The 21,668-nt window shown below is 48.0% G+C and overlaps 1 protein-coding gene across 7 annotated transcripts in view; it reads right to left on the bottom strand.

Moving 5' to 3' along the window:
* Positions 1–21,668, bottom strand: part of Dgkg (diacylglycerol kinase, gamma) — a 193,493-nt gene that overhangs the window by 53,548 nt on the left and 118,277 nt on the right. For all 7 annotated transcript variants that reach the window (XM_087575570.1, XM_087575569.1, XM_087575573.1 and 4 more), the window contains 1 exon segment: positions 2,792–2,882. In XM_087575570.1, coding sequence (XP_087431696.1) covers positions 2,792–2,882 — 91 coding nt within the window.

Here is a 21,668-nt window from a genome sequence, read left to right as displayed (position 1 = left end):
CCAGCATAAAAACATATGCACATATGCATATACACATAAAACATATACTAGCACACACATTACACACATATACATACAAATACACATACGCCTACACATATAATCACATACATGAATATATGCATACACAAAAAGATACTGTATACACTATATGCATGCAAATGTGTACACACGAACATGCATACACATTTACACAAACACATACACTCACATGCACATGCAAACACTGACATATACACACGTGTATACAAATTCTTACACACACACACACACACACACACACACCCCAGGAAGGAGGAAGACACTGAGGCAGGAGGAGTTGCTAAGCTTTAACACCCCGTGGATAAATTTATTTACTAGTTTCTAAGCTCGCCTCACTCCAGAACGCCTGGAGTCTTCGCTTCCCAGTCGCAGGATGCATCTGAGCCTTATTTTAAAAGTGTCATAGTACCTGTCTCCCTGGGCTTCAGACACTGAGGCAGGCAGTCGAAGCACTGACTTATCCTGTCCCTTATCTCTTCCCTCCCTTTTCTTCTGATCCTCTCAGTCTCAGCTTCCACATGGTGGGGGTGACTCCCTGCTAGTGTAGCTTAGGAAGCAGGGAAGGGCAGTGACATCTCAATGGTGTCCTCCCGAGTTGGCTGACTGGGAGCTGGTGAATCCTGTGCTGCCTTTGAAGGCTGTGGTATGTGGTGGAAGTTTGGTGTGTATATGGAAGGCCAGCTTCTCTCTCATGTTTCACCAGAGGCTCCCTCCTCTGTCACCCACCTGCCCTACCTTCACCTGGCACTCACCTGCCCTCCCCTCTGTCTTTCAGTCTTGATCACACCACCTGGGACTACCCACCACTGTCCTCTGGATGCAGAAATGGTGCCTGTCCTAATCTACTGTTAATCGACCCACTGTCACATGTCATCCTATCCCTGACTCCCAAAGCTTACTCTTGTGAATAAACACTGAAAAGAGTATTACTAAGAGATAAGGAAAACAGGAAGTGCTTCCTAAAGCTCCCAGCAACACACAGCGTAACAGCCCGCCCCTCCTGAAGCACCAGTGCCATTTGCCACCAACTCCCTGTGTGGTTGAGGAAGTGTCGCTGTGTATCCTGGACCCCAAGGGGACTGTTGGGCATGGCTACCCAGGAGCCAGCAGGGCGGGCCAAAGAGGCAGGGGAGCTGAGCTGCTGTATTCTGGGCACTGTGTCAAGGCCAGCTGCAGGGAGAACAAGAACTCGCTGTGGGCCTGCAGCTGGCTGTGGTTAGGCAGGGCTGTCCCTCACTTGCGGGGATATTTAAAAAGACCCCAGCAGAGGACGGTGCCAAGAGGGAGAATGCACACAGATCTGTTCAGCACGCTCAGCTGCCCCAGCCCCAGCCCCGGGCAATGTATTTATGTGTAAATTAGGAGAGCGGGCCCTCAACTTCTCCCAGGTGTGGAGACACAGGCTCTTGGCCTTTGGGCCTCTGTCCTGTGGCCAAGCTGGCACAAAGGTGACTCCCACCGTGGTGTCAGTAACCAGGCAACCAGAAGGAGAGGCCCGCAGATGAGTCAAGAACCACCTTATGGAACCTCTGGCTTTGTGTTTTGTTTGCAAACACTCTCTGTGAGCAGCACCTTCCTCTGCCACAGGCTTAATTCTCCTATCAGAGGAGTGGCCCAGCCTCAGTAGAGGATCATGGCTCTTACAGAAGGTTCTAGACCAGATTTTGGGGGAGTGGGAATTGGGGGAGGGGTGCAGATGATAGGAGATTTTCTCACATGTCTGAATATGTTTTTCTCAAGTGTAAAGGCCTGAATTCCATGAGAAGGTGGGATTGTCAGCAAAGAATCCATGGACGGGAACCCAGCAAGTGAAGACACGGATGTGCATAGAAATTGGGTCTCTAGCAGGCAGGAGACAGGCTCCTAGCAGTCAGAAGACTTGAGGAACACAGCCTGCAGAAGTGGGGCAGGGAGAAGCCAAAGGGCACCGACAGGCAAATAACAGGCAGGCTGCTACAAGCGCTGGAAGTCTCAGGAAAACAGAACTCACCAACAGGATGAGCAGCACAATTGTGGGGCCCAGTTCAAACTGACAATGCACAGCTCTTTGTTTAAAAAAGTAGTTTAAGGGGCTGCAGAGATGGCTCAGGGGCTGAGAGCACTGACCGTTCTTGCGGTAGAGCCAGGTTCGATTCCCAGCACCCACCTGGTGGCTCACAACCACTTAGAACTCCAGTTCCAGGGAATCTCTAGCTCTCTTCTAGTCTCCACGGGCACTAGGGACACATGTGGTTTACATGAATACATATGCTGAAACACTCATATACACAAAATAAATAAAATTCAAAAAGAATGTATATTGTTTTAAAAAAGAAGAGAGAGAGAGAAGAAAAAACTGTTCAAAATTTCAAGATGGTGGCAGAACTGTTCAGCTCTGAGGGAACTGTGTCATTATACAGGCTACACACCCACAGGACTGGCAGGCGCTTGTTAGTCAGATCCTTGAAGCAACTGAGAGGAGGGATGCTGGGTCAACCCACAGACACCTCCCCTCCCATGAGGTGGTAACCAATCAGCTTTCCCATGTTCAGGGGAAAGCATGGTTGAGCATCAGAATGACCATGGCTATAAGGAACCCAGACCCCAAGCATTCACTTGCACAGATACGAAGAGTTTCCCCCAACAATCGTTGCCCTCTAAGTGATGTTGTGTAGATGTACTGAAGCAGGATGCTCTACACCATAGAAATGACCATTGGGTCATTTCTGAAAGACTCAAGAGGCTGTGTCCTCCTCCCACGGGACCTTACCTCCAGCTCTATGTGGTCATGGAGTTTCTTGCAGGTAGCTGCAAAGGTTTCAGAGGTACCAAATTCGAAATACCACAGCTTGTTCTTCATCCTGGATCACCAAGGAGAGAGACATTTTCAGTCAATATCCTGGACTTGAACCGGTCCTGAGAAATGGCTCTGCTCTTTGGCCCCTGAGGCCCAGAGTCCCTGAGGTCCCTGATCTTACATCGCAATGCTTGTCAATCAGTTTATCAAGGAACAGAACATTTCACCAACATGTTCTTGTCAGAAAGTTAGAAAATCTGCTTATCTCTTAGACACCATGGACTCTGGGTGAACTGTTAATTGTACCCTGAGGGTCCTGGTTAGACCAAGAAAGGCCATGCTCCAGAGATGCTCCAAGGAGTCTTCCTGTGGAAAGTCAGCTTGAGGTAGCAAATGACAGAACGCCCTGCTTACTGTCCCTTAGACATCCGTGTGGAGCTCCCTTCTAGGTCAAAAGGACCAAGCAGCCTTTTGAGATTTAAAAGATGGGCAGCCTTCGGATAGACTCAGAAGCTCTGTCCTGACCCAGAACCAATATGTGATGCTCTGTTTATTTTCCGTGTGGTGGTGGGGGAGATGTAGTGACAGAATTAATATGAACTTTAGAAAGAGAAGGGTTAACAGTGGGTCCCTTGGAAGCAATGGTCGCTGTCTTTCCAGGTTCATTTATAAAGGCCACGGCAGCCCTTTGCTTTAAAGTGGGAGCTCCCCAATCTGCGCTTTATGAATTTCCCATGTTCTCTTTAGGGGACAGAGAAGAATGAAATCAGTCAGTGGGGTGCTTATTAGGCTGAAGGCTTTCAGAATCAGGTGGCATCCCTGACACTCTGAGGTTTGCTCAGACAGCCTCGGCAGGAAGTGTCCCTTTGGTACTCCCTTCCTCCCACTCCAACTCTCACCCCATTAGCAGGGCTGGCTAAGAGAAGGGGCACCTGTCCAGTTTGCAGGTGGACAGATCTTGCTAAGAAAGGATTAAACGAAATCACATTCTTCTTGGCACTCGAGAGACAGAGGAAGCCTCCTTGGCTGCTGCTAATCCTCAGCTCGGTGAACCATGGAGAAAGAGCAGGATGGAGGCTCTTGCTTCTTCTTGGGCACAGTGGCTGATTGATCAGCACAGCGGCCATGCTCTCTGTGTTTCTCCAAGAGTTCATGCAGAACTTAAACACCCTATTGCATTCGTCCCCCTGCTGTAAACAGTGCTGAGATCTGGTTGGTTGGGCAGCAGCCTTTCTGACCGTTGGCCTTCATGAGACTAAACGGTTGTGGTGTGTAAGGAAAGGTAGGGCATCGTACGTCATCCAGCAGTGTCAGGAGTCCTTTAGGCCAGTGCTCATCAGCTGCTCCACTGCATAGATGTGTTGAGTAATTGCCATTTCGGTCTTCAGGGTAGCACGTGAGGAAGTGTGGGGCAGGCTGAGCCCTGTGTTCTGGGGTGTTCTCACCTGTCCCCCCACTATGTCACAGAAGGGTCTTCGTTCCCTGTGCATGCTACCACAGAAGGAAAAATGGGGATGTAGCACAGCCCCACACCATTGATTGTTTGTACAGAAATATGTATATGGTATCACGTGAGGATCTCGTGCAAATAAGGACTCTCGGTTAGTCATTCACAGGGTGCAGCCTCTGAATCCTCATCTCTAACATGCTGCCGATGCTGCTGGTTGCAGGACCCTGGGCTTCTCCGCCAGTCCCCAGGTGTTAGCATCTGCTGGATCCCCCAGGGAACAGGTTGAAATGCTGTTCCAGCGTTTGATTTGTAGACTCTGACAGCTGTGGGGCAGAGTCCAGGAACATGTGCTTTTATGAGTGTCCAGGTGACCATTATGCTTGCGGCCAGTGGAGAAATAATGCTCCAGATGCTGAGAAAACTGTTGACAACTATGGAACTACTAGAACCTGAAGGAGAGGACTCCTCAGAGGAGCAGCCTCGATGACTACAGACCACGTAAGGCTCTAAACTCCAGGGTCCTGCATTCCTTCCCAGCAGTGGGCGACTGGCCCTGCGAAGAGTATTTTTTCAAGTTCCAGGCTGGACTGAATCATGACTTCTGAAAGTTATTGCCCAGAGATTTAGAGTTTTAATAAAAATTTCCGGAAGCCATGGCTATTTTTGCCCCAACATGGCTCGTTTGATGATCTAACGAGGTTAAACGGTCGAGAGTAGGTCAGTAGGGAGGAATAATGGGACCGACTGGATCACCCATCTGCGGGTAGCTGTGCGCCCTTCTACTGCATCTTTAATCTTTTTAATTTCACTCTCCTCACCTGTAAAACAGCACAGGAAGAAGGCCTGCTTCTCAGGATGGTGGAGAGGACGAGTAAGATGGGCCTGCTCTCTGGTAGCCCTTGCTACTGCAGTGGTCAGCTGGTGTGATGGGGGCGAAATGGCAGAGCTGCCTGGCACACAGGTACTGTGGGCTTTATGCATTTATGTATTGGCAAGGAAAACACACATCAGTCATATCCGTTAGATTAGGTGTTTCGGCTTGGCTAAAAATGTGTTCCCCTCCTATCAAATTTAATACAATTTTTTTTCTAGACTCCTAGGCCACACCCTAGTCCCTAGTTAATCCTCTGGACTGGTTACATGGTTGGTCAAAAATGTGATATGGTGGCAAATGTACTTCTGAGAAGCTAAAGCTGGACTGCATGTTTGGTAGGAAACAAAGTATGAATCTGGGGTTGGAGCCATGTGACCAGGCCACCTCGCCTGACCACCGGAGCTTGATTCCTGGTACCCGTACGCTGTCCTAAAGTTGCTCTCTGGCTCTTTATGCACGCACCGTGGTGTGTGCATCCACTTCTACACATGAATGTGATAAAAAGTTTAAAAAGATGAACGCAACACACGCTGATTTTGTCATAGGGAAGGAGATGAAACAAATAACAAATATAGAATTTCACCAACTGGGCACGGGGTGAGGAGGACACAGAGGCAGGCTGCTCTGTGACAGACTGGGCACCGAGGCATACAGAAGGGAGGATGTCCAGTTCTTAATGGGTCAGAAGCATTCAGGGCAAGTGTCCTAGGGTGGGGTGATGCTAGAGCAGAGGTCAGAAGAATGCAGGGAACCCAGACGATGAAGGACAAACATTCCAGGTAGCGGAGGAAGCCTAGGGGTCTCTGCGTGATCTCTGTGGCTATAACAAAACTCCCAGAGTTGGTCAATTTATAAAGAAGAGAGGTTCATTTTTCTGGAGGACCAAGGACAGGGCACAGGCTCAGCAAAAGGCCTCGCACTGTGCCATAGCACGGCTAAGCAGCAAAGAGGAGAAGCAGGTGTGTATGAAGAGAGCATGTGTCTGACAGAGGAAGCAAGAGCAGATCGGGAAGCTGAGCTCGCTCTGCTACAACCCTGCACGGAAACAAACGTATATTTTAAATAAACTACATTGATCCTTCATGGAGGCCAGGCCCTTCCAATCCAAGTTACATTGATCCTTCATGGAGGCCAGGCCCTTCCAATCCAAGTTACATAGATCCTTCATGGAGGCGGTCCCTTCCAAGCCAAGCTACATTGATCCTTCATGGAGGCCAGTCCCTTCCAAGCCAAGCTACATAGATCCTTCATGGAGGCCGGTCCCTTCCAAGCCAAGGTCCCTCAAAGGCCCTGCTGCCTCTCAGCCTTGCTATATTGCAACCCCAAATTGAGTTTCAGTGAAGACAAACCTCATTCAACCATGACCCCAGGAAGGGGGTCAGGGCAAGTGCCAAGGGGACACAGACTCAAGTTGGGGTGGGTGAGGGGCTGGCTAGCCACAGCCAGAAAGGCAGGTTGGACAGGACTGTGAAGGCTGAACACTCCAGTGTTTGGGCTTGGCCATGAAGCCTACGGGGAGTCACTGGCCATTCTTGAGTAGAAGAGAGGGTAGGTTGGTGACAGTAGTGACTTGATTCCTTGTGGGGTTCTGGTATGTGTGTGGTTTTTGTACAAGTCTGTGTGGGTGTGTGGGTGTGTTTGTGTGGGTGTGTGTATGTGTTGTGTGGGTGTGTGGGTGTGTGTATGTGTTGTGTGGGTGTGTGGGTGTGTGGATGTGTTGTGTGGGTGTGTGGGTGTGTGGATGTGTTGTGTGGGTGTGTGGATGTGTTGTGTGGGTGTGTGGGTGTGTTGTGTGGGTGTGTGGGTGTGTTGTATGGGTGTGTGGGTGTGTTGTATGGGTGTGTGGGTGTGTTGTGTGGGTGTGTGGGTGTGTTGTGTGGGTGTGTTGTGTGCAGGTACTTGTTGTATGTGTGCACACATGTCTGGAGGCCAGAAATTGATGTCAGGTGTCTTTCCCAACTGTTCTTCACCTTATGTTTTGAGGCAGGGCCCCTCACTGAGCTCACAGTTTTGGCCAGACTGACTGGCCAGTACCCTTCAGTCTCAGGCAGTCTCTGCCTCCCCTGTGCAGGGCTGGGCATCTGAATCAGTTCCTCACGACTGCTGAAGAAGCACTTTACCAACTAGCCTCTCTTAGTCCCCTCAACTTGTGCTTTTCAAGATCCTCCTGTCCTGGTGAGGGGAGCGGGGCTGTAAGGGGTGATGCTGACTGGAAGTTTGGAGAGCAGTTTGGATGTGGTGCAGGAATCCAGAATAGAATTGCCAAAGGCCTCAATATTGGCAGTAAAATAATGCTCAGAGAGTTGGAAACTCAAATTAAGGGGTAGGGTCCTAAGGAGTGAGAAGTAGCTAAAAAGGTATTCAGCATCAAGATGGCATGATACATGTAAGCTGGTTTCCTGAGAAAGGGGTGCAGGAGATCAGTTTTCTGCACGTAGTCTTTAGGGTGACTAAAGGATTGTGATTGTGGCCCATGTGCCCATACATCCAAATACCCAAATACATTGAAAATATATTGACATTGACTGTGACACACTTTCCCCAACAAGGCCACACCTCCTAACAGTGCCACTCCCTATAGTCAAACATTCAAACACGTGAATCTATGGGGACCATACCTATTCAAATCACCACATTCCACTCCCTAGCTCCCATAGGCTTGTAGCCATAACAGAATGCAAAATGCATTTAACTTCTGGCTTGGGGAATTATTGCTGTGAAGAGACACCATGACCAAAGCAACTCTTATCTAAAGGACAAGAGGTAATTGGGGCTGGCTTACAATTTCAGAGGTTCAGTCCATTATCCTCATGTCAAGAAGCATGGCGGCACGCAGGCCGACATGGTGCTGGAGGAGCCAAGAGTTCTATGTCTTGATCTGAAGGCAACAGAAGGGGGCTGTCTTCTGCAGGCAACCGGGAAGAATCTGGAATTCCCTGGGCAGAGCTAGCATAGGAGCTCTCAAAGCCCACCCCCACAGAGACACACTTCCTCCAACAAGGCCACACCTACTCCAACAAGGTCATACCTCCTAATAGTCCCACTCCCTGTGGGCCAAACATTCAAACATGTGAGTCTGTGGGGGGCCAAAGTGATTCAAACCACCACAGATGTCTACAATGGGCCACACACCACATGGTCTCACTGAGCTTCTGTAATTTCAGTCATATCACCAAGACAAACATTGGACCACTGGCCCATAGGACAGAGGGCCTTGTGCTTAAAAATCTAAGAGAGTCTATCTGTTCTCTGTTAACTCAGGCACTCTGGGGTTAGGAGTCAATGTGCTCTGTTCCCACGGCCCCTCGATTTTTCAGTCCGCACTTAAGCGCTTAAGTCTATTTTTAATTTTATATGTAGGAGTATTTTGCCCGTGTGTATGTTTGTGCAGCATGAACAAGCAGTGCCTATGAGTACAGAAGAGGGCATTGGATCCCTGGGAACTGGAGTTAGAGATGATTGTGAGCTGCCATGTGGGTTCTGGGGACTGCCGGGTCTGCCACAAGTGCACTTAACTGCTGAGAAAGCTCTCTAGCCCGGTGGTTCTCAGCCTTCCTGATGCTGTGATCCCCTCTTTTAAACATTCTTTTTCATTTAAGATTGCTTTAATTCTTAGAATAGTCCTGGGAAGCAGATACCATTTATTTGAATTCTCTTATGGGAGGATTCAAAGACTGGGTTCTTCTCTGCCAGGCCCTGTCTTCCTTCCCTTAATCATCACAGCACAGCCCCTTCTCAAGCCTTCTGTAGGAGCTGAGTGCCACAGGGGAGACCACAGTTTGAGCCAGGAGGCTTAGTCCCCTCTCTCTGCCAACCAGAGAGCATGGGCACTTTTCTTTCTTCTCTTCTAGAGATGCCACCTAAGCCACACCACTCCTAGATCTTGTCAGAGGAATCTTATTAAATGCACTCTTCATCTCCTGTCTGCTAGTTTCGTCTTCTGTTGTACAGATCAGACTTATTTTTGGACAATTATTTAAGTTCTTTGAATCGTTGTTTTACTTCTGCAAAGATTAGAATGTACTAGTATCTATCCAGCAAAGTTGGGAAACTCCTGTGGCTAATGCCAAGTGCTGTTCAGGGGTTTAATGCACAGTCAGTGCTCTGTAAGTGTCCTTCTTTATTGCCAAGAAGCACAGTTACTGAAGACTCACTCCCCTTTGGCTTTAAGGGCAGAAGGTTTTTTTTTTTTTTCCTCCACAGGTGGCCAATGTGTTTTGGAAAAGAGAAAACTAACAACGTTTTAATGAGTGCTGGAGCACATTTTCTGCGTTGCTCTTCCTGAGTTTTCTTTGGCCTCTCTCTCTCTCTCTCTCTCTCTCTCTCTCTCTCTCTCTCTCATAATCACCTAGCAGCTGGAGGTGACTAATCCCTAACCATGCCCTAGGGCTGCTCTCCAGGTCCATGAGGCTCTGAGGCTCCTTCTCAGGCTCTGATCTCCCCAGGCGGACCTGTTCTTGAAGCCTCCCTCCGCTCCTCTTTGGGGCTCCAGGAGGTCCTTAGCCATGTGTCAGACAGCAACAGGGACACATGGTTGATTTTGGTGCCGGTTGTCTCCATTCCATTTGGAGAAAAGAACATCAATTACACATGAGTTAGTTGGGTCTTTTCATTTGACAGATGACGGGGGAAGGAGATTAATTAAAAACGTTCTTTTATGTTGTCAGTGATTTAGGGCCGGAATCGGTCATCATCCTGACAACTATGAATAGGCTGTTTACAAGAAGGCCCTCAGGTAAAACCCAGCCAGCCGATGCCCATCTGTACCAGGAGGGCTGAGCGTTCAGCTCCATCAACCACCCCGAGCTCTCAGGGCTCTTTTCTGAGAATCAAGGAAGTTTTTAGGGCAACGGGCTTTTGAAGTCATCAAAAGTCAAAACATGAAAACATTTCTTTGGGCTTAGAAGTCTACACAGAGAACGTTACAGTTATTTCTAGAAATAGAGCCCTTGAACTGAAGGCATCCCTTCTTGTGGTTTAGACTTTGATAACCAGGTTCCCTGAGTGGCTCATGACTAAAATAGTTCATCGGGCCTCCCGTGTCAGTCAGTACTGGTTTGGAAGGCCTGGTGGAACAGTTGCTGCCCACAAGAGGGTGTCCTGTATTGGAGAAAACTATACCTTAGTCAACACGTCATTTCTATGCACTAATGACACGTGTTCACAAGTTTATCTCAAGGGGATGGTTTTGGGTGTGGCATTTTGAATGAACACAGCCCCCCCCCCCCCACAGGCTAATATAGATTTGAGTACTTGGTCTTCAGTTGGTGGAACTCTTCAGGAAGGATTGGGAAGTGTGGCCGTGTTGGAAGAGGTGTGTCACTGGGGGTGGGGTGGGGTGAGATTTGAGGTTTCAAAAGTCCCTGCAATTCCCAGTTAGCTCCCTCTGCCTCCTGCTTATGGAGAAGGCTGTAAGCTCCCTGCTCCTGTTCCAGCGCCATGCCTGCTGTCCGGAGGCTGCCATGCTCCACACCATGATGGTTACAGAGTCAAACCCTCTGGAACCAGGAGCTCCCCACATGAAACACTTTCCTTTATACATTCCCCCGGTCACAGAAATAGAGAAAGTAGCTAAGACGTTTGGCTTTCTGAGTAGTTACTAATGTTATTGCTAAGTCCGCTGAAACAATAAACTAAGTTCAGTTCATTAACATAAGTGACAATCTACCCATCCAGAAACCCAGAAAAGGTTCAGATGGCTGCTGCTGAATTATAACTGAACTGAGCTATAATTGAAAGACGAATGTGATGGCACTAAGATACGAGGGAAATGTATACCCATGAGCATTCTACACAGTCAAACTCCAAATGCCTTGGGGAGTTGTGGCAATCAAAATGACCAACATTTATGCCAAGAGTTAGGGGCGAAAAGAGCAAAGGCAGGTGGGTTCATGAAGTCCCCACAGGCCCGTGACTGTCACCTCACAGGTGCTAAGAGGCCATCTGTGTCACTGGCATCCTCAGCTGCCCTCAACCGTCAGAGGGCTTGTCACCACATCTAATCCACCCCGCATGCTGTCCCCTATTCTTGCTGCTCCCAGAATGGGGCACTCGGTGACCCTCGGTCACGGGGCTGTGAAAGGAATAATCTTTTCCAAGAGGCGGCAGTGGTCCTTTTGGTCCAAGGGAAAGTGAACACCCAGCCATCAGGAAGGGGTTTTTATAAATAGCCGTTTTTGTGCCCTGAATGGGACTTTTGTGCCTGCTGTGCCTGCCAACAGATTTGTGTTGGCTCAGTGTCTTTTAGCTTCAAGGAGCAAGGTATTCCCTGGCTCTGTTCCACTCTTGGGACAGGATTTGTGTTCACAGCACTCAGAGAGACCTAGGGTGATGAGTGCTGAGAAGGCTCGAGGCCAGAGACCAGGAAGGAGTGGACAGGCCTGGGAAAGGGCAGGGGGAGGGTGGGGTCCCCCTTTCAAGAATGGGTCCAAGAAAAATAGGTCAATCACAGAGAAACTTGCATATGATGCACGTTATTGTGTAAGTGTGGAATCCCCTTAATAGCCAATAGATCAAGACCCTTCTTAAAGTCTTACATGTGAGAACATTTATGGGTGAGCAGCACAGAGGACAGTTTGCATTTAAATGGTGTTTGAGATTCAAGTTCCCAGCTAGGGAAACACTAGCTCTTAGTACTCTCCAATGTAGTCTCTGTCTCTGTCTCTGTCTCTCTCTGTCTCTCTCTCTCTCTCTGTGTGTCTCTCTCTCTTTCTCTGTCTCTCTCTGTCTGTCTCTCTGTCTGTCTCTCTCTCTGTCTCTTTCTCCCCCCCCCCCCGCCTCCTCTGAGACCAGGTCAGATTCACAGAGATCCACTTGCCTCTCTACCTTGTGAGTCTTGGGATTAAAAGTGTTAGCTACCACACCTGCCTATTCTCCTTAATATAGAATAGGTATTTGTGCATTTAATGATAATAAAGATCACATAAGCTAACTAGTGGGTTAAACCTTTATTTTTTTTTTAAAAAAAATATGGGATAAAGGGAAGCCATGAATGTGAAAGAAAGGAGGGGGCGTGTGGGAAGGGTTGGAGGGAGAAAGAGAAAAGGGTAAAATTAATTAAGAAAAATAAATTATTAATGAAAATATGGAGGGGGTGGTACATGCCTTTAATCTCAGCACTCAGAATACAGAGGCAGAGGATCTCTGTGAATTCGAGGCCAGCTTGGTCTACGAAGAAAGTTCCAGGACAGCCAGGGTTACACAGGAAAAAAAAATCTAGCTAACTAAAAAAATGAAACATAATTATATTGATTATACGGTTACTGCTTGGTATCAAGAGATACCGACGGAATGGCAAGGGAATGTTAAATAATAAGATTGGGGAACGAATTACAGCTTAGAAGGACTTCTGGCTTGCAAAGGACTATGGCAGCCATGGAGGGCAGTGGAGATGGCTAGCACCCGTGCTCTCTGTCATAGTTAAAGGGTACTCCTTACCCACTTCGCATGGTGCTTCTATTTTAAGCATCCTGTTCATGGTATGTTATTAAGAAACCGAGTTGGTCTTTGATGATCCAGCCGGGGGGCAGGGGGGTGTGTAAAGAGTTGGGATGCTAATCACAGCTCCTGACCTGAATTTGTATCCCTTTCTACCTCACTCTCCCTGGCTCCCACTACCATGTCCCAGAGGCATATCGGCGAAATGGAATATTCAATCAAAATCATAAAAGCAAGTGACCTTATTCATGTTTATGGCTCACGGGAGCCAAGCTCAAGGTTGACTGGCTGTGCTCGCTGGGGTCCTGTGGTACTCATCAGAACGGTCTGGGTCTCCTTATTGTTGTTTTCATACTTGGCCAAAAGTATAGCACGGAGAGGCAAACCCATAACCTCGTGCTGGAGAACATTCTCCCCTCTCAAGGCTAAGTTTGAGCTCCGAAGGATTACAGCTTGGCTCTCCCGTTACCCTGGAGACAGCTCGTTTTGTGGACTATGGGCATATTCATCTTTGATAGGCTCGGGCAACATCTCCTCCAGAGGGCATCCAATCATGATAAAGGCTCCCCGAGTCTGAAATAGCAAATCCCTCCATTGCCCCACATAGGGCAATGCAAAGACACAACCCATAAAGACGCTTCTTTAAAGAACTGGGAGGCTGAGGCAGGAGGACTGCTGTGTGTCTGAGGGTCAGTGGGTAACGGTATTTGCCATGCAGGCCTGACAATCCGAGTCCAGTCTTTGAAGCCCATTTAAAGATGGAGCGAGAGAACACACTACAGAAAGTGCTCCTCCGACCTTCACAGGCTGTGACCCGTGCCGCTGCAACACTGAGTGTGCAGACAAACACACACGTGATAAAAGTGCCACTTAAGACTCAACGAAGAAAAAAAAAGATTCTTTGAAACCCACAATCTGTGGTTACTCAGCACGCTTGTATACTGTCTCTTGGGAGTCCCAGCAGTCTCCTCAGACACCCGCCACAGTGGTGGACACACAGCCAACGTTTGATTTGCGGGGAACCTCAGACACACAGCCAAGGTGGGCTCTGTGTTTTCAGGATCTCCCTGGCCCAAGAGCTTGAGATCTGAGGTGTCAGTACCTGCGCTTGCTGCCGGAAAAACAGTTTCTTTCTACCCATCTAAAAACAAACCAAACTCTGACAACAAACAAGAACCTCTTACCACATGTGCCTGCCTCAGGGTGGTGTTCGTCAGTGAGCACGGTCAAATACTGGGGCAGAAAGGAACCCTGGCTTGGGGGAAGGGGAAGGTGAGGTACGAATGTGAACTCCTAAGGTGCTTCGTTTAGCTGTGGTCTCCAGCAGTCACCCACCCATTCATCAGCCCTTGAAGCCTGACCTGAAGGTGGCTGGGGACAGTTAAGGCAGCTAGGCGAGAACAGCTTATTGGAATTTAAGCCCTAGAGGCCAGAGAAGGCGGCTACTTGGCTGAAAGCCTCTGACTGAAGACAGCCATTTCCTGGCTCCAGACCAAGCAGGGCTCCAAAGCAGAGCTGTCTGGTGTGACACAGGTCCGCGTTTCATCTCCAGTGATTTGCTAGGAGGTCCCTTGGGACAGAAGGCAGAATCCTTCCTTTTCTTCAGCTCAGCATGCCCACAGCCATTGGGAACAATGTGACCCGTATGTCTGAACTACAAGAGTGGCTTTACCCTCCGACGGGTCCCTCCCTCGTAGCTTACATCTGCCTCCTGTGGCGGTGTCACTGGGATACTTTGTAAAAGGGTCTGACACTGTTCTTTGGGAGTTCCGAAGCTGATTAGATGGCATCACTGGATGAGAATGTGGGCTGGATGTGTCTGCCCCCCACCCCTTCCGAACATGATTCTGATAGGTCAGGTTACAAAAGTCCCTTGCTTAAGCCAGTTGTTTGTCATTCCCAGTGTATGTCACCCATAGAAACAGTGTTATGTTGAGATGAGCTTCCCACGATAACCTAGCTGAATGGCCAGTTACCCAGAGCACAAAGTCTGGGTTTGGAAACAGGTTGCCTGAGCTGATGGGGCCTCTGATTAGAATCCAGAAAGGTTCAGTTCACACACACACGTCCTTCAGGCATTCACCTGTTCTGCGGCCTTGGCCAGGCCATTGAGTCTGTCGCTCCGTTTGTCACCTGTCTTACAGGGAAACGGAGACTATACATATGGTTACACGCTACATACCCGGGACCTAAGCAAGCCCCATTGCCACATACAGAGTGGGGTTTGCAGCTCATGCGTGGCTGAGTTACAACTTGAAATACACGGGGCGCATCTCTCCTGACGGATTTGGATTGGATTATCTCTGCTTTCCTCAGCATTCTGGGGAAGAAATATGGAGACTCAAATAACCCAGGACCCTGGCGGTGACCCTGGAGCCTGGGCCAGAGATGTGGGAGGAAAGGTGAAAATTAGCAGAAGGAACAAGGCTCAGAGGAGCTAAGCTTTGGCCGGGTGTAGTATTTCTTTCTTTTGCTGACCTAGAACACCAGGTGGTCTGTTCACCTCCAGCTAGGTTCTCTGAGCCTTCCATCCCATTGCAGTCAAAAGCCTCCTGGTCACGTAATGTCCAAGAAAAGCAGTTTTGCTTCCTCTACCTCTGGAGTTATGAAATTGTCCTCAAGACAAGGGGAAAATTTACCAGATGGGCAGATGCTTAGATAAACAGTCCCTCCTTTCCCCCATTCCATCTCTGTCCCGTGTCAGCTTAAAAAAAAAAAAAAAAACAAAACCCAAAACAAAACCAGAAACAAAAACACCCAAACCACAAAACTTACATAGAAAAGCCTCAGCCAGTAAGTATCTTGACTGCCTGGGAAGCCTGTGTTAGATACTGCCAGCAGAATTTCTCTCACTGCAACTTTTTGAGAGCTCGACCATATGCTCTCTGCCTTGTTTCTGCTCTGACGTTTGTGACTCCTTGTGCTTGGGTATGTGTTCTTAACACATTTCAGTGACTTCCGTTTATGTGAGCTTGCCATCTCTTGTCAATATGTAGCCCTGGTCCACAGTGGGCAGTGTGCTGTACCCTATAGGGATGTCTTCGGTTTGTCCCTCTCCCTGGCCATTCTCAGCCTTGTCCATCCCCACACTCCTCCTGGTCCATTCCCTTGGAGAGCTGCTTGGCACTGCCTCTGCCATGGTTCTTATTTCCAGCTCATACCTGCTGTCCTCGGTGGGTTGTGGTTTTAGAGTTTCATTTGAACGTTCTAAACATTATCCTTCTTAAATCTCAGTCGAAAACTCCTTCTGCTTGGTCTTCAGGTCCCGGGCCAGGAACATCCCCTTGGTTTATGGGATGGCATTGTGATTCGTGCCAGGGCCTCTCACCCCAGGGTCAGAGTCCGTGGTGCAGAGGAACAGTCTTCCTCAGTCTGACTACCGGATGGGCCGCTTCACCTGAATACTTCATTCTGCTTTTGTAGACTTTCAGTAGGCTGAGCCTATATTAAAGGCTCTCAAATATTACACAGAAAAAGGGAATGGTTCTCTTAGATTTTCCCATCTCCCTCCGTCTTCTTGCCACGATATACAAGCCCTGGTACATCTTGGAGTTTGCCACTGCTCTTTACTGTGGAGTAGGTAACCTTGGGAGCTCATTGTGGGCTTGAGTTTATGACGACTTAGTTAGCTTCCCTGCCCATCTATCCTCCCTGTTAGAACCTCATGATTTTTCTGTTTACCCCCAGACAGGGACTGTGCATTTCCTTCCTCACTTTCATTCGGCGTGTGTTTCTGACCCAGACTTTGATTGTAGGTCCTCTGACTATCTGGGTCCTTTTCTTGTAGGATCATATCTTTTGTGGTGTCTTGGGACATTTTGTCGTTGCAAACATGCTGGCCTCTCAGACGTTCTGAAGCCCATTCCTTCCCTGTCGGTAGGAGACCTTATTTACAGCCATAGCATCAGTGATTTGTAGATGAAGGCAAACCGGGAAAAGAAACCACTGGTCTCCATCACAGCTTTACAGTGTAATTCCTGGGCACCATCATGATAGCGTGCAGGGAGGGTCAGGAACTTACAGGCCTAGGAGTGTACTTGGGCAGAGCCTTTTAAAAGTAGAGACTTATGCATACATACAGGCACATGCGTGTGTGCACACATGCACAGCAGAGCCCGTTTTCTTTTGAGAAATCAGCACCGGGTCATTTGCCGTTCTGACAACTGGCTGAAGCTGAAGCTAGTCTCTCACTTTGTGTTCGTTTTGCTTTTGTTTTCCAGTTTTCTGGAGTCCCCACCACTCCGTGTAGCCTCATAGCCACCGGCCTATTTCATCGGCCCCAGCCCTCCGACCTCTGCTACCATTTGGATGTGTGACCCTTCCTTTGTAGCTTGCCTATATGAAACTCTGAGCAGCTGCTTCAAGTGCCTCCTCTTCTGTCCCACCTGAGGCATTGACATATTTAGTCCTGAGTCCCAACCCAAGGGCTTACCGGTACAGCAGGGTAAAAGCTTAAGCTGGTGATATTTGCAACAATTACGTGCGGTTAACTATCTTTCCAGAACTGGGAAAGTAGCTTTTTCTCATTCCTGAGTTCCCGTTTGACAAATGAAGATTATTCAAGAATTTTAACACTACACCATCAAGTTTCAGTGGTTAGTAGGTTATCTAGTTCTTCTTGTCCCTTTTAACTCACAAACTTCGGCTGACGATCCCAACCTCCTACCCATACTTGGTAGTTAGATGGGAGAAAGGATTATGACTAAGACCAGGACCCAGGCCGTCCACACTCAATTTGTTTTCTTTTCACCTCAACCCTTGACTCTGAGTACTGGCCATTGCTCTCCCCACCAAGCTCCGAGACGAGCTGATGCAGAAGAGAAAGTTGAGAGCCTGACTGATGGAACACTCCAATGAAAGCTTCTCTGAAATTAATAGCTTGAGATTTTAACTTATCCATGACCTTCTCATTACCTTGTGCCCTGTGACAGCCCAAAGCTGGAGATGGCCAACAGGGCTCTCAGCACATTCAGTTCAAAGGCAGTGGGAGGCACTTGGCTTGATTGGCACTTTGGAATGCTTTCCAAAAAGGGCCCACTCTCAAGATTAAAGGAGTTCTCTATTGAACAGAATAGAAAATGTCTTGTTACTGGAGAGTGAGGAATTTCTCCCTAAGTGTGTGTTCAATAAACACAAATCTAAGAGGCTGCCCAAGTCCCTGACTCCTCAGTTGGAGACTACCAAGTGCATTCTTGGGGGTTAGGAGAGCCCTCCGTTTACTGAAGAGTGTTAGAAGGTTGGGAAATGCTTTCTGTGTAAAAAAGTGAAGTGATGGGACCCCTCTCCCCCAACACCAGAGTGTAAACACTCCTACAGCCTTCAAAGCAGAGGTCTCATGACACTCCATGGAGGGCAAACAGGAGTACATTGATGCCGCAAAGGAGGCTGAAGGCTCAAGTCTTGCCAAAAGCAAAATATTACACATGAGAACCACAGCACCACGCTCTTACACCAGAGTCCTCCTGTCCCTGTAGAACCGGCAGACGCGCAGCCATAATGGCCTCCTTGCTAATTCCCACAGCAGCCAATAGTAACCATTTCAGACATTTTTTATCTGTCTAGTCTAATTTCTCTGTGCACCTTGGGAGATATTGGCACTTCTGTTGTACACAGCAGAACAATAAGAACCAGAGAAGTGAGTAACTTCCCAAGCGCTCACAGGAAGAGGAGGTAAGATGAGTCAACACCCAGCTCCTTGTATGCTGAATCCAAGAACACTCTGGGACTTGTGTCTGTATTTCACACCAGGGCTGCGTGGCCTCACAGCACAGTTGTGGCATTTCTTCATAGACTACTTATTTCACTTAAGAGTCACCAATTTTCCTGATAGAAGGGAAGGAAAGGCTGCTTCTAAAATTTTCTGTGGTCAAGTAATAGGAGTGTTAAAATTCCCCTTAAGAATTATTTAGGGGGCTGGAGAGATGGCTCAGTGGTTAGAGCACTGACTGCTCTTCCAGAGGTCCTGAGTTCAATTCCCAGCAACCACATGGTGGCTCACAACCATCTGTAATGGAATCCGATGCCCTCTTCTGGTGTGTCTGAAAACAGCCACAGTATAGTCCTATAAATTAAATAAACAAATCTTAAAAAAAGAGAAACGAATTAAACTAAAGCATTTGACTCTTTTTGTTTGTTTTTGAGACGGAGTTTTCTGTGTAGCCTTGGCTGTTCTGGAACTCACTCTGTAGACCAGGCTGGCCTCAAACTCACAGACAGCCACCTGACTAGTGCTAGGATCAAAGGCGTTCACCACCACTGCTTGGCTTGACTCTTAAAAATATTTATTACCCCTTTCATTTTGCTTTTCAATTTCTTTGTGAAGGAATAAATTATAATCAATACACTAGTCAAATTAGCTCTAAATATAAAGATGGGCTCTGTTGTATGGCAAAAATCCTTTGAAATGAATGGAAATGCTCCAAAGTTATAGCTAGTAAATAGATGATTAATGAATCCGACTTTCTTTTCTTCTTCAGGGCTAAACACACGCACGCACTCACACACACAGACACACATACACACTCATACACTCATGTATGTACACATACATGCACAGACATAGACGGAGTTCAAGTAAGTTTAAAAGCCACCTAAGTTGATTTCTGCAAGTAGAACTCTTGAAATTGTGCTGATGGAGAAGAATTCTGTGTGTAAAGTTCAGGACTGGAGAGAAAGTGCTATGCTTGGTTTCTATGTTTTCCTGGCCCCGGTAAGCATCAAGTCCTCTTGATCAGCAGATCATGTGCGTGCAAAGAAGAGGCGGTGACAGTACATCTGTCCCACCCTAGAACAATACTGACTACCATAAAAATATTTAACGGACACCCAATGCATTTTGGCAGGATCAAAACCATGCTACCATGTTAAAAACATGCTACCAGGTTAAGTTCAGTGAGTCCCTAGTAAGGTGAGGACACTCTGAGCTGAAACTGGCCACAGGAGTTGACGTAATTAGCAGGTTTACCCCCACCCCCAAATAATAAACTCTGCACATTAAAGATGACAATAAGAGTGGGAGAAACGGTGTCAAAAGCTTTCTAGACAGATTCTAGGAGAAAAATCAAGTACAAGTATGGAGACCAGGGCTAGGGCTGGCCAGCGAGGCAGTCTTTGGGTCAGTAGCATAGCCCTTTGAAACAATAGCGGATGCTTAGGCCCGAAGAGGACATGTCATACGAGCTGAGGCAAGGAGCACCAGGACAGGTGTAACGGGAAGGAGAGAGGAATGGAGGAGCCAACAATGGGCAGCTTGGATGCTTGTGGCGAAGGAACCATGCAAATAGCAAGAGAGCCTATGGTCCTATAATAGGGAGCGTGGTTCTGGCAGGAGACTCTTGGTATAGTGGCATCAAGACGACGACAAGTGTCAATCAGTGGGCAGTTTTCGGGTGGGGCTGAGGAGGAGCAGTCGGTTGGGTTGAAGGGGATGTGACTAGCAGTTAAGCAGGACAAGATGTGAGAGACCTTGGCCACGGCACTCCAGGCAGTCCTGGTGTATTGGGCGGAGACTCCCATCTGGTCTGACTTGACGATGCAGTGAACACAGACCTCTGGACTGAGAATGAGGAGTTTAATGTCGCAGAGGCGTCAAGAATTCTGCTTTTAAGCGCAAGGCCCTGGGTTCGGTCCCCAGCTCCGAAAAAAAGAACCAAAAAAAAAAAAAAAATTCTGCTTTTGAGAATGCTTGCAAGGGACCTGACTTCTCTCAGTATCTCCTTTCGGGCTTTGGTATGTCTTGAGACCAGAAGTTTTGTCTTCCTGCCCCAAACGCAAGCCCTCCTGTTCCCTCCCCATCGTCTCTTGAGCTGAGACCAAGCGTTTCCTGTTGTGCATCCCCTCGAAGCAGCCCATTCCCGGTGCACCCGCTGGTTCTCTCTAGAGAAATGAGTGTGGTTTGGTTGTGGGTTTCATATAGTCCTTCAGTTGGCTCTGCGGCTTCTCTAGGCTCCTTTTGGGCTGCATTTTTTCTTGGCTGACCACCCTAACAAACTGAGCGTGAGAAATCACAGAAGAGTAGTCAGACATCCGAGGCCGTGAAGGCGGACAGGCATGTTTTTAATGTGGGATACTCCCGCCCCATCTCATGACTAGGAGGCCTGTGGTACTTATTCCTCTGTCCCTCTGTAAAATTAGTTGACAACATCTGTCTTATACCTGGACAACTGTATCGATTCAATCAGTGTGTGCTAGAGTCCTCCTCGGGTGATGGCTACCATTGAGTCTGGCAGACCAGCTCCTGAGCGTTTACTACACGCTCTCATGGTTAAAAGCTTGACAGCCATGTGCTTCAGATAGCAACCTCACTGCCCTGATGAATAGATGGGAATGGGTCCCACCGAGACACAGCAAAACTGTGTACAGGGCCTGGACCTGAGAGAATTAGGATCTTTTCAGCCTTTACTATCCTTTATAGAAGAAGAGCTGCACAGCACGCCGGAGAATTACTTCAATTGTGAAGGGACTTGAATAATCTCTCTTAAGTTCTCATAGCGACTCAACAAAACAACTGTAATTTCTATTAAACAGCGAAATATTAATCAAATCCCCACTTTGAATAAGTTTATTCCGATCATTTGCTTTTAATAATTTTCCTTTCACAGCCTATAAATGTCGGGGATTGATTCTAGTGCTTTGTCCTATTTCGGCTCCCAAGAGCTGCACTTCCAGACCTGAGGGTCCCTGCCCCCATCTGGCTTCAATTGATAATAAAGAATTGTCAAACAGCCAATGGCTGGGCAGGGAGATGGGCTGGGACTTTTAGATTTTGAGGGGAAAGGACCGAGGGAGAGGGGAAGCAGAAGGATAAAACTTAAAGGCTTGCCAGCATGTAAGAGTCCAGGGAAGTTGCTCTAGGGGCCACTTCCCTGATTGGGTCTGGGGTAGCAGCGATGAAATATAGATTTTAAAAGATGTTAACTCAGGAACACCAGAGGGGAGTGTTTGCTAGCCATGGGGAGGTTTAGAAGTGCCCAACCATTGAGATAGTCAAGGCATATCAAAATTAGCTGGTGTGTGTGTGTGTGTGTGTGTGTGTGTGTGTGTGTGTGTGTGTGTGTGTGTGTGTCTTTCATTCGAGAATCCAGAGAGCT

The sequence above is a fragment of the Rattus norvegicus genome, chromosome 11 (genome assembly GCF_021556685.1).
Source record: "Rattus norvegicus strain SHRSP/BbbUtx chromosome 11, alternate assembly SHRSP_T2T, whole genome shotgun sequence".
Classification (NCBI taxonomy): domain Eukaryota; kingdom Metazoa; phylum Chordata; class Mammalia; order Rodentia; family Muridae; genus Rattus; species Rattus norvegicus.
The sequence above is the reverse complement of the archived record's forward strand: the minus strand, read 5'-3'. Positions and strand labels throughout refer to the sequence as shown.